The sequence below is a fragment of the Carlito syrichta genome, unplaced genomic scaffold (genome assembly GCF_000164805.1).
Source record: "Carlito syrichta isolate Samal-C Ts95f unplaced genomic scaffold, Tarsius_syrichta-2.0.1 Scaffold314712, whole genome shotgun sequence".
Classification (NCBI taxonomy): domain Eukaryota; kingdom Metazoa; phylum Chordata; class Mammalia; order Primates; family Tarsiidae; genus Carlito; species Carlito syrichta.
The window spans coordinates 92,713-106,391 of NW_007258808.1; the positions used below are offsets into that span (position 1 = coordinate 92,713).

Here is a 13,679-nt window from a genome sequence, read left to right on the forward strand (position 1 = left end):
TAGATACGAGGTCTTGCCATGTTACCCAGGGTGGTCTCGAACCCATGTGTGCAGGGAATCCTCGCCTCAGCCTCCCAAAGTGCTGGGATTACAAGGGTAAGCCACTGACCGAGCTTGGCTTGAAGCCATTTTAAAAGAGAAAAGCTCCAAACAAATGTGTATTAGGCTGTATCATTTTATATTTTGCTTTAATATAATAAAATCAAGTCCCTTTATTCTATACTGCAAGTCAAGAAATCATTTGGAAATGGCTTAATTTTTTCTTACTTATTTTTTCCAATTGCCAAAAAAAAAGCTTTGCCTAAGTACAGAATTTCAATATGGAGAAAAACAATGTGAACTAGAAATACATATGTGAATTTTTAAGTATGAAGGCAAAAATATGGTCCATCATTCCTTGTTATACTAGTAAGAATCACATAAGATTTTGTAATTGCCTTGTTCTAATAATATAAAGTGATGCTTAGTCCCACTGAAGGTATATCAACTTATAATCATTTGAGTAGTGAATGATTAAAAAAATCTGAAATCACATACACTAAAATACTTGTCAAAATTCATATTTTATATTTTAATAATATGCAATTTTAAAAATATACTAGTATATTCAAGAGTAAGTCTCCATTGCTTGGCTTGAATAGATAACACACTTAATTTTAGCAAGCTACCTATAAATGCTTGTCACTGAAGAGATACCATTTTAGAATGAATTCAATTACTGTAATTGAGGAAAAAAGAACAATTAATGATCATGATCAGTTGTGAAATTTTTACATTCACAGAACATACAAAAAAAACTTAGAAAATAGTTAAGCTGAAACAAATGAAAAAACTAAGGAAAGTCAACCTTTTCAACTTTTAAAATACATAAAGTTTAATATACAAGAAGACAAAAATGTCAATAGTTAGGTGGGAGGGATAGGAAAGAAAACAAGAAATGAGAATGCTTAACACCACCACACATGCTTTTTTTTTTTTTTTTTTTTTTGAGTTGGAGTCTCACTCCGTCACCCAGACTGGAGTGCAGTGGCACACTCCCGACCACCGCAGCCTTGACCTGCTGGGCTCCAGCAATCCTTCTGCCTCAGCCTTCCAAGTAGCTGGAACTACAGGCGCACGCTACCATGCCCGGCTAATTTTTGATTTATTGTAGAGATGAGGTCTCGCCAAGTTGCCCGGGCAGGTCTCGAACCTGGGCTCAGGCAATCCACTCACCTCAGCCTCCCAAAGCGCTGGGATTATAGGCTGAGCCACTGGGCCCTGCTGCCACACACCCTTTAAATACTATTAAGTAAACATAATAGGTAATGACTTTTAAACTTTTAGTATCTGGATAAAAATCTCACCTACATATCTGCCTCACTTACAGTAAAAGACATAATTTGTGTATACATCTGTCTATCCGAAAATTGGCTTACGATTCAGTCCTGACCAAAGTCTATAAACTAATGCTAGTAAACCAACCTAATTTCCTCTGAGACATTAATGTAAAAATGGGCAAGATGTTTCTTGTACAAAAAATACAGCCCCAGACACAAAGGTGCATCTGGAAATGTAAATTCAAGATCATATCTAAACTTTAATATCATTTTTGATCATATTAATTAATCATTTGGCATAATAAACTTCTTAAGAAAATTAAAAACAATGTCAACATAAATAAATGAAATAGTTTAATATTAATCAGATTCTATTAAGCCAAATATGCCATTTAAAAGGCTTCTATACAACTTGGTAAGACAAAGTTCTTGGGGTAAAAAGAAAGTAAGTTAAAGAAACAACTTCTATAGTGGCTTAAAATGCAACAGCAGAATTTTAAATGGGGAAGTGTATTTGCATACAGACAAGTATTAAGTTGCAGGAGAAAAAAAGCAAAGAACCTGAAAAATATTCAAAGCAAATCTTTAAGAAGTTCTTACTAAATCAGTTCCCTGACTGAATTCTATAATAATGAATTCCCATATATCTACTTGTTAGGAAAACTACAGTTTACAAATATTGAAATCTTGTATAAATTAGTATCTCAAGTTAAAACATGATGCTTCCAGTTAACTATCCAAACAATCTAGTAAAACAAATGACTGTAAGCCAGGCCCTCATTACATAATCTTTAGTTCTCAATCAGTATCTTCATATTTTAGTAGAAAAATATCAATAATGGCATAACTACTAGGTTTCATATTTGCAAAAGTTTAAAATTTGGTATTAGTCTTTAAAAAAAATCATAATTAGTACATGAGTCCAAAAACAGAGGTGTCAAAACCACTTATATCACTAAATTATCTTAACTTTTCCCTACATTTGAGTAACAGATGGCAGGCCTTAGTTCTTGGACACTACACAATAATTACAATCTGTGTGACCTTTTCAGTATTAAAAAGAATCCAAATAGCCTTAACAACCAGCATCTTAGCATATTTTACAGTTTTATATAAAATCATGACCACAACACAAATATGTAAAACTATATCACACTTCGAGTGCACTAAGTTACTTATTGAATATAGATTTCCTACAACTAGTCCATGAAAGTTATTCAGATGTGCAAGTGTTTCTTGGATTGTCAAAACACATACATGAATACACTCAAAAACAAAAAATTTTTTGCCATACTATGTTTTCATTAGCACCCAAGAAGGTATGCATATACCACCCCAAATCAAAATTTTCTTAATTGTAAGAACTTAAATAATTATACTTCATTTGAAAAAAATGTTACTGTAACAAAGTAATCTGTTTTTTTTAAAAATGAGAAATTTGTTTCTATCTCAATATTTCTAATATTTTTTGTTCTAACTCTATGAATAAATGACTATACCTCACTGATAAAGAATTAACATTTAGCAAATAAGGTTAACATTATTTTTGTTTTAGTATCTGGACACTTAAAAATAAAATCTAATAAATCAACTGCAATATTTTTAACCACAAAAACTACTATTGATTACAAATGCACACAACTTTGATCAATAATATCACACTGACTACCTAGGCAACTATGCAAATATAAGCCATATTATTCAAAATATGCTTCAGGGAACAGTAACATCATCACAAGCCAATACTTCATCTGATTAAACAGCAGAAAGCCACAGTGCTGTAACTACCTTAGTGTATAAAAATGATGTGACTGTTTATTCAAATCACCTTCTATATCCACTTTAATTTCAATGCAATATTCCTACAACAGGAAAAGGAAACTGACAGATCAAAAGTATTTAAATTTTATTTTGTCCCACTTAAGTAAATATGCTTTCAGTATTAAACATAAGCAGAGTTCCTATAAGTAGTTTAAAACAAGCTTCAAGGCTCTAACACTTCAGTAAGCTTTTGTGTAATAGATTATGACTTTGTGAATCAGAATCATGAAACCGTCTCTAATATTTAGGTCATCTTAAATCCACTCTAAAAAAAAAAAAAAAAAGAAAAATCTATTTCTGATGATTTCACCATTTAAAATAATCAAGGCAATTATAAAGTGCTATGGAAATGATGTTTTTTTAAAAATCTTGAGTTAACAATGAACTAGATTTTAGTCATATTTTCATAAAATAAATGTTCTTAAGTACAGTAAACAAATGGGGTTTTTATTCACAGTCTGAAATAAACACCATTACAGTAAGCAAATGGAGTTTTTATTCGTAGACTGAAATAACCACCATTAGCCTTATTCAATTAAATTATAGTAATGAATACTATTTGTTTTATATGATTAGCTATCCTGGTTTTAAAACGTTAATCAGTATCTCTGAATAGCCCCTGTAATTCCAAAAAGAATATCACACACTCAAACCTTAAATTTCACATGAAATTTAAAAATAAAGGTTTAATATTTTATTCTCCATGTGCAAAATGAGAGGCAAAGGAAATTGTAAAATCAAGCAAACGAAAAGCATCATAGCAAACAATCTATTCCTAGAACACTTTCGTCATTTTATTTGCGTGCCCTAAAAACAAAATAAATAAATAAATAAATTCAGAATCCACTAAAACTACTCCCTTGGCATCCTTCCATCTCTGGACTAATCTAAAACTTCACTCCATCTTTTTTTTTTTTTTTCAGACTTCACATTAGTGCAAGTTTCTGACTTAGGTAAACAAAGCACTTTAATTCCACAGGTTGACATAGCAAGCTTAGGGCCTAGAAAAGAATGTAACATATGCATCAGAGAACCTTAGAGTCAGTCCTACTTTCTCTACCTAGAAAGTTCTGAGAAGTTTTTATAACTTGTAAAATCTGCCATTTTACATCAGTACATGGCAAGTTTGTCATATCCAACTACAGCAAAAGCAGCTTCGGAATAAAAAAAAAAAAAAAAGATTAAAATGCATTAAACAAACAAAATACTGGCAGCACAGTGACTCCCAAAAGCTCGATAATTATATAATTAAAAGAAAGATCACTTAAAAAGTACTGGCAGTATAAAAAAAGTTTTAAATTGCTTTCTTTTAAGAAAGCATATTCATCAGCAGTTCTATGCAACATCCTTCTGAATAGCACATACAGTATTAGACTTACACATGTTACTGAAAACATCTTCAACCTTTTCTAACAGAAGTTCAAAGGAACATTTTCACAATCAGCCAAAGAACACATGAACCCTCTTCAAATAAACCTTGTTTGTTACTTGGGTTAACTTCTCTGGACAAAGTTCTTATTATAAAGAATCCTAGCTTAGAAGCAGTCAGAAAACCTAGATATTAGGCCTACCTCCATAATTTATTAGCAATTTGACCTTCTTAAAAACCACACCTGAGGGCAAAGGTACTGACTTTTATCAGACACTATACTTATTATGTACCAGACACAGCATTTTGGACTAGTTAATTCTTTGTTGGTGGGAGGCAGGGGTCCTATTCCTTGTAGGAAGTTGAGCAGCATCCCTGGCTTCAACCCACTAGCCAACAGCACACCCCCACTACCCTAGAAGCAATGACCAACATATCTCTAGATATGTCTCTAGATGCCACAAGTCTCAGAGAAGGTGGGAGGGAATCACTCCCAGGTGGCAACCAATACTCTGAAAAAACTCTCACCTACACGTCTAACAAACCTAAAAAAATCACCCTACAAGTTAAGGACTTTTTACTTCAATGTTAGAGTTGTGGAAACTGGGATTCACTGAGGCTAAGCAGTGTTATCTCTTATTACACAACTGATAAGTGGCCGAGCAGGGATTTAATCTAGACTTTAGGTCTAGCCAATTCCAAATCTATGCTCCTTCCACTTCACCATGCTATCCTTCTAAGCTTATTGTCTCATTCATAAAAATCAAGACAATATTCTTCATGCTGAACTACTTAAAGTATACAAGTCAAATGAGACCATAGTCTATATATATGTCTATGTATTATGTATATTTATATATACTATATACATTATGTATAGCATTTTATATACATATATCCGATTAACCCTAAGAAGCATTATATATATATATATTTTTTTTTTTGAGTTGGAGTCTAACTCTGTCGCCCAGACTGGAGTGCAGTGGCCACTCCCAGCCACCGCAGCCTCGACCTGCTGGGCTCCAGCGATCCTTCAGCCTCAGCCTTCCAAGTAGCTGGAACCACAGGCGCGCGCTACCACAACTGGCTAATTTTTTGGATTTATTGTAGAGATGAGGTCTCACCAAGTTGCCCAGGCAGGTCTTGAAGCCACGGGCTCAGGCAATCTGCTCACCTCAGCCTCCCAAGGCACGGGATTACAGGCTGAGCCACCGAACCCGAACTAGGAGCATAATATATTAAGGGTTTGCTTGGTGAGAAATAATGTAATACAGTAGTTCTCAACATGTGATACCCAGACACTAACATCAGCATCATCACTTGTACAAATTCTCAGGCCCCAATCCAGACCTACTGAATCAGAAACTCTGGGGGTGGAGTAAATGATTTGTGGTTTAACAAGCCCTTCAGGTTATTCTGATACACACTAAAGTTTGAGAACCACTAATGTAACACTCTGAGAAAAATACTATACTGGGTGCCCAAAAACCCTGCGTCCTTCTTTGAACTCCATCTTCTCTTTTTTTAGAATAGAAAATATTATTTAGAAAGTAAATTAGAAAGAGAGAAAGAAAGAAAGAGAAGATTCACCTCCCCAAGGTAGGAGAGGGGGACCAACACAGCAACTGCCATGAACTCAGTCTTCTACCAGCCTTTAACAAGTTACTGATTCCACTTTAGCTACAATTACTAAAAAAAAAAAAGTCATGCATACTCTGTTGTCTGCCTCTTAGGTTGCTTCTGTTTTTCTTTGCAAAATTAACTGAGCTAATTAAGAAAGGGTTTTGTTAATCAATAAATACTAAATAAACAAGACAGTATATTCTATTACATTAACTTTTTCTACTCAAGTCCTTGATATCTTTCATAAATCACTATATTAAAATGTTGAGTAAGTTTTGCAACATGGTCAAAGTAAGCCTGACAAAATACTGTTTTCATGTTACGGAAAAACAGAAAGAAAGAAAGAAAAGTCCAGGCATTCCATTTTATCTCTGACAGACTCAGAGTAAAATAATTCATAATTACATATTTAAAAAAACAAGCTTAATAACAACCCAAAACTTAATTTTAAACATAGAAATGTTTTTAATTTTATTTAATTCAACCTCCAGTTTAGAGCAACCAGAATACTTAAAAGAAGTCTAATTCAAGAGAGAGAAAATTTTAAATGGAAAAAACCCTGCATTTTGAAATAAGCAAAAAGTTGTTTGCGCTTTTAAACATGTATACCATATTTATGAATCACTTTAAAATGCATCCAATCTAAAAAAAAAACACCTGATTCAAATCATAATGCCTTAATATAATACCTTAATTACATCTTACTCAAAAGATCGAAAACATTAAAAATAAAATTCACAGAATGCCGTATTTGCAATTACTACTAAAAAAGAGAGAACCTTCTTGTATTTCAGCCTAGAAATCCACAAAAGCCAAAGAAAATAATAGTCAAAGCTATATTAAATCAAAATTTTTAGGTAGTGACAGAAAGTAAAAAAATAGGTGCAGAGAGAGAGAGAGACTGATTGATGTCAAAATGCACAATTCAATTCTACAACCTAGCCTTGGACCAAAAATACAGCTAGTTTAAACAATACCTAAAATACGTAAAAGTCACATAATCAGATAGTCACATATATCATTAGACAGACTACATTCACTCTAAAATATAATACAAACCGCAAAAAAAAAAAAAAAGTACTCTCTGGAAATCAAGCACTGTATTACTGTGGGTGCTGTGATATACTGGGAAGCTCATACAGGCAAAGGGAAAAAAAAAAGAATGCTCTCTATGCACACATAATGGCAAATCTCAAGCTCATTCCATCTGCTCCCGGACTTAATAAGAAAACATTATTTTAAAAATCCTTTAGTTCTTTCTTACCATTTTAAAGGCCTAATTTATATTGAGAATTTTGGCCACATGTGAAAACAAGTCACAAAAATACAGAAGTTTAACACTAAATGTAAGTTCCTATATTATATGCTGCATATTATAGTAAGTATAAACGTTATGGTAATAAGTTGGAACTTGTCATTCAGTTGCATGACTTCCCCCAAAAAGCTGAACTTAAAAGGAAATGCTAGAAATATACCTGTATTAATAAAAGTTTACACAATTCTTGCATCATGCTTTAAAAGCTGCATTACATTTGGGGCACAGATTACTTTCTGTGAATAAAAGTGTATGGTATTTAAGTTGACCTATCCTTGCTTGACACTAAAGAAATTTAAGATAACAAATTTTCAAAATCCTCCTTTATGCTAATACAAAGTTTTCATCTTACTTTAATATTTTAAAGCAAATGCTTTTTGATTAGTATGATTACTTTGGTCAAGAGTATGAGTGAACAGAGCTTTATATTCTATTTTTGATAAAAACGCAAAATCACAGACATGTAATACTCAGAGTTCCTAAAGGAATAGCTCTATTTTTAAGAATACTTAATAACTCGAACCAATTTTTAACGTCTTCACAACTGAGGAAATTCAGTTACAATCACTGTTCATACCATAAATGAAAATAGAGATATTTTCTCTACCTAGGTAGTCTGAAATTTTTATTTTTAAGAGCAGCAGCTGCCATTTAAGTATTTACAACGTGGCAAGTACTATGCTAGACAAATCACTTCTATTACTCAGTCTCCAAAATAAACTTATATGGTAGGTTCCATTACCTCTCCATTTTATGGATAAAATAGGCTAAGAAAAGTTAAATAACTACTTAAAGTCACCCAGCTACTAAGTGGCAGAGCCAGGATTACAAAACAAGCAGTTTGACTCTAGAGCCCACACTGTCTCCCTAAAATCTAGAATGAAACATTGTATACACTTGAAGTATAGATAAAAGTAATACTCAATATTTTAATGCAATTTAAAATAGATTTAACCAAATTTATAAATCATAAGACAATATCCCCAAGGTAATCTTTTCTTTAAAGAGAAAAATTCAGCTTTTTTAGAAATGTTAAAAGATTTGATAACTTTTCATTTATATATACACACAGAAATCAAACACAAGTTAAATTCACTGTTCGTATTTAAGATGATAACTACTGATAACTGTGTATAATTTCTTAAAATATAATGCATAAACAATATTCTGCTCCACACTATGAAGAGGTCAAGAATATTCTTTTGCTGGCAGGTGCAGCTACAATACCCATCTCTCAATATTCTCAACACTGCCAACAAGTGAATGTAATGTATACCCAATACCTTGAGATTTCCACCCATGTCCTAACATCAACTGTTGTGCAAAAAAAAAAGTCTGCTTAACTAAATTAAAATCTCCCATCTAAAATTAACTCACCCTAAATTATGTTTACTCTTCTTACGCTAATATTTCTCAATACTCTTTTATTCTAGTACAAATTATTTTAAAAGAATAAAATTGCTAATAACTCTTCTGCAACCAACAAAAAAAATTTTTTAATTAGGGGAAAGGTGAATAGTCAAGTGTACTTATTTCACCTTTTCTGACAAATTCAAGTATTTTACATTAATGAATACTCAATATTTACAAGGATAACCATTATTCACAGACCAAAATACTTTTAGCCACCTAGCAAAGACTATATATATGGTAGTAATACGGCTATATAAAAGAATTAAGGATTATCAGTTTGCTCAGCAAATCCTTACTAACTTTAGGTTATTTAGCCCAACCTCAGAGATACCAACTATTGGTATCTCTGATAACAACTGGATTAATGTCAAAGCCACCAGATAGAAAGCAATTGTGAAACAGAACTATTTACTGAAATCATGACTGACAATCTCAGAAGTTGATTAAAATCTCCTAAGTTTACACTATCTTTGCAGCAAATCCTGACACTTTTTCTTAATGAATTCGGACCACAAAATGAATCTTCAATGCTGACTTTGAAAACCAAGCTAATGCTACAGAAAAAAAGAAAGATAAAAAAAGGAGCAAAAGTGAGGGGCTATGGGTTCTATGCAATAAAACTTCAGAACTGCTTCTTTAATTCAATTGTTTCTACAGAAAAAAAGGAAAATAAATTTCTTAAATAATGTTACTAACACATTTCCCGGAAGCTAAATCCTTGTAGTATATGGCAGAGGTCCCTCTAACTCATTTCAGGTAAGCAGAAAACAATCATATGCATACACAATTCTAACTTTATCTTTACAAACTCTGAATGCACGTACAATTCAATACAAAAACATTTCCTACACATTTGTCTCACCAAAAAGATTGAGATAGAAATTTTTAAATGGAATGTTTACTTAAAGTGAATGTTGAAATGTTCCATAATGACCATTCCTTCATTAGAAGTCACTAAGGTGCTTACTTCAGAAGTGGTTAAAAAATTCTTGAAAAGTATTACGCTATCACCAAATGAACAAACAGCAAATTTCAGAATGAGAGCATCAGAAATTAACAACTGAAGTCTTCTTCACTTCCAAAAGTAAGCAATTTCAGAATTCTAGGTTTATATATTTAATGTGGTTATTATGAGAAAGCAGATATACTGTTCCATATAAAAATTAAAATATCACCAGCTGCCTTTTCTATGTTATTAAAAATAAAATTCTAAAATAGTAACAAAAGAACCTTTCTCTATCTTCTAAAACTAACTTTAAAATTAAGGTGGTTACACCTAACCATATTTTATTATCTCTAACATTTAGTATTTACTTAGTATATTGTAAGCAGAGTAAATCTGCATTGATGACTGTACTGTTGCACAAAGTTTTACAACGGTCAGCAATAAAATTCTTTTCTCACTATATTAAGAGTCATATCAACTGTAAATTACTCCTTTCAATTGTGCTTTACTCTTGAATAAGCATTACAAAAAATGAAGTTTGTAAATGATCATATAGCAATTTGGTGGTCCAGACATGTTTTTTGGTAAAGAAATATAACTAACTTAGCAGGTACAAAACAATGTAGAATAAAGATTGAATAGAATCTTTTTTTAAAACTTCATGATTGATTTCAATAATCACTTACCTTAAAGATAACATAGCTAACTTCAATAGTCACTATATATTCTCTACAAGTTAAAAATAGTCACATTGAAGATCAGTATTTAAAAAGATGCAAATCTATCAAAGAACAAAAACACAACAGAATGTTCTCATGTACCCTAAAGACACTAAATTTTTTGTAGTCTGAAGTTCATCCCTACTATTCAGACTAACATCAAGAGTAAGACCTGCTAAATTTTTAGAATTCAATTTTGCAAAAATATCTCAAAACTGAATTCGCATCCTCAATCTCCCTCAGAGAAATGGCTTCATTACTAATCTTTCTTTATCAGATAAAAATACTCCAATCACTACTTTCATAAAGGAATTTAACTTTAAACAGACTAGTTACTGAAACAGATACTACAACCTGCCAGAGACAAAGTCTTCAATGACCATTTTAATCTCGCCCCCTAAACAGAAAATACTGAAGTGATACCAAGCAAACTAAAATACTTGGGGATATCAAAATTATTGGGAATGCAATTATCAAAACAGTAACTACTTCACTGACTTTCCTTGCTGATTTTTTTTTCATATCAACATTTGGCTTAATAAAACCACAACTCTAGAAATTAAGTGTTACTAGTCATTTGATGTAATATTTGATACTGCTTTCTATGTATATCATAACTAAAAGCTCAGTTTTAGAGAAAGTTTTAAGTCACACAAATTTCATGTATAGAGGCCCACATACTCTGAAACCAAAAAAGAAATTGCCAATCACGTCACTACTCACATATAAAAACCTGCTAAAATAATTTTACAGTCTTATAATACTTATAACTTAAAATCAAGTGGCAAAAGTAAATACAGTGTAATTTACTTCAAATGCTGAAAAAGAATCTGACTCTCAGCATTCTAGTCATTTCTTTGAATGGGGGCTTTTCAAAAAAAAGTTACATAAACATTTAATTTGTGTTCCTACATATTTTAATGACTATCATTAATTCACACCAACAGTAGTAGACTGCTTCTGAAGTAAGTCAAAAAAGAAGAATCTCTCTATAATTGTCTTCTGGGCAAGCGGGTCAAGATCAGTCTTAGTAACATTTTTCAATTAATGCAAAAATCCAAAATTTCCAAATACTCTTTTAAAACACTATTTTTCACTTAGCAGAAAATGAAGTTTTGTAAAGCTACTTCTTCAGCAAGTTTTACATTCACTTCTAAACAAAAACTTGGGCAAAATTAACTGTACATTTATAAGCAGCTAACGTAATTCAAGGGAATAAAACATCTCCCGATAAAAAAAATTTTTAAAAAAACCTTCACCACAATTTTTAGCAGGACACAGACACTGTAGTGAAGAAAGACTTCTATCTTTAAACAAAATGTTACTGATATTTGCTAAGAAATAATTTTCATTATATCCTACTGACACTTACGCAATTACATAATTCTGACTAAATATTGTCCACAGCCACAATTCACACCACCAAATTTCTGTTCTGAACAGAGGTTTTGATAGAGCTTAAATGCTTCGGTTACCTCAGACCAGTAACAATTCTGTTTTCACATACCTTATACTTTGGCCTACCTATAGCTCTCTCAATTCCTGTCAATACTTCCCATTCTGCAAAAAAGGAGAGTTCTATCCCTATCCTTAATCAAAATCAGTTTGCTGCACCTGAAACTGCAGAGATGAATGCTTTTCGATAACCACTGACATTTGAAGTCCAAAGGCCTAACTTTTAGACAACCAAAACTATACACTGTTAAAATTCTTGGGTTTCTTTTTTATTCAACAAGCTAACTCAGTAAATTTAATACCCTGTGTAAAAAAAAAAAAAAAAAAAAAAAAAAGCTAACATGCCTACAATATGAAGCTGAAGTAAACCCCCTCATTTCTGAATATTTGCTGGTAAAATACACTTGACATCCTGCACAAGTCAGTAAAATCAACGGATACCAAAGGTGTCAGAGGACCTGAAACCTAAAAAAGGTAAGCAGCAATTCTGGCGTCACAATAATACTTAAATTTCAAGTGAGAACTGAAGTTTAGTTCTCTGCAATTATCATTTTCTACACCCTTGAACCTACACGGCATTATCATCTGGAATCAAAAACTACTCAATCTCCATTCTATTACGTATGACAAGAGCACTGAATATGAAATGCTACTGAACTGCAAATTTCATACCCTAGCCTACATCACCCCACTGGGAGAGAAAAAGGCAAATAGAACAAAGATCTAGTAAGAGCGCTTTAGATTATGGCACTATTGATTTCCAACTACAAAACTTCCGAATGCAGTCCAAAGTTGTCATTAACTTGGTTTCAACATGTTTTAAAAAAAAACAAAAAACTACTTTTTGCCCCCAAAGGCACACCAGATATGCTGAAAACGATTCCGCTTCTACAGTTATGCAAATCAGTCCACAACTCACATTTGAAAAGAATCTATCAAAGCAACCCAGGAAACTAAAACAATCACTGCAAGATTCTGATGCAATGTGCGTACGTGCAACACCGATTTTCATTTTAATCTGATCTATACCCTTGATCTAGGGCCTAAGCCAAGATTGAACCGAAGCAGGCTCAACCTCAGAGCGTCGGGTACTTGGTTCATCTAGGGGACCCGCTCGCCGAGCTCACTAATCCACGAAGAGCGCGCCGCGTTCTGTACGAACGGACAATAGCCCTCGGGAAGAGACCCCAGAGGCAGAGGCAGACCCAGACACCGACCGGGGGTGCCGCGACACTTGCGGCCAGGCCGGAGGCCGTCTCGCCGAACACACCCCAGGCTGGACACCCCGAAGGGCCCCACAAAACACAGCATCCAGGGACATGACCCGGGCTCCGCGGGACAGTCACCCGGACTAGGGGCGCTTTTCGCATCCGTCCACCCCACGCCAGGAGCGAGAGGGGCAGAGAGGCCGGGGGAGCCGCCGCAGAAAGGGATACAGGTCAAGTCTAAGTCGAATCCATCCTCTTGATACCTCCTTTTGTTTCTGCTAACGATCTCTTTGATGATGGCTGTCATGTCTGGGAGCCTGTGGCTGAAGAAAAAGGAGGAGAGAGATGGCAGAAGCTGCTGGTGGCGGGGCTTCTTCTGCAGGATGGAAATGGCTCTGGACCTGGCGGTGGCGGACGCCCCTCGCTCGGCTGCCGCGGGGCTCTGGACCGCCGCCGGGTAATGGCTGCTGCGGCGGCTGCGGCTGCGGCTG

At 33.8% G+C, this 13,679-nt stretch overlaps 1 protein-coding gene across 2 annotated transcripts in view; it reads right to left on the bottom strand.

Moving 5' to 3' along the window:
• Window positions 1–13,671, bottom strand: part of PTEN (phosphatase and tensin homolog) — a 94,555-nt gene extending 80,884 nt beyond the window's left edge. The window contains exon 1 of one of the 2 annotated variants that reach the window (XM_008071752.2): window positions 13,417–13,671. In XM_008071752.2, coding sequence (XP_008069943.1) covers window positions 13,417–13,495 — 79 coding nt within the window. In that variant the 5' untranslated portion in view covers window positions 13,496–13,671. The remainder of the gene's footprint in view (window positions 1–13,416) is intronic. The other variant, XM_021719430.1, reaches the window with a different exon arrangement.
• Between the last annotated feature and the right edge of the window lie 8 nt (window positions 13,672–13,679).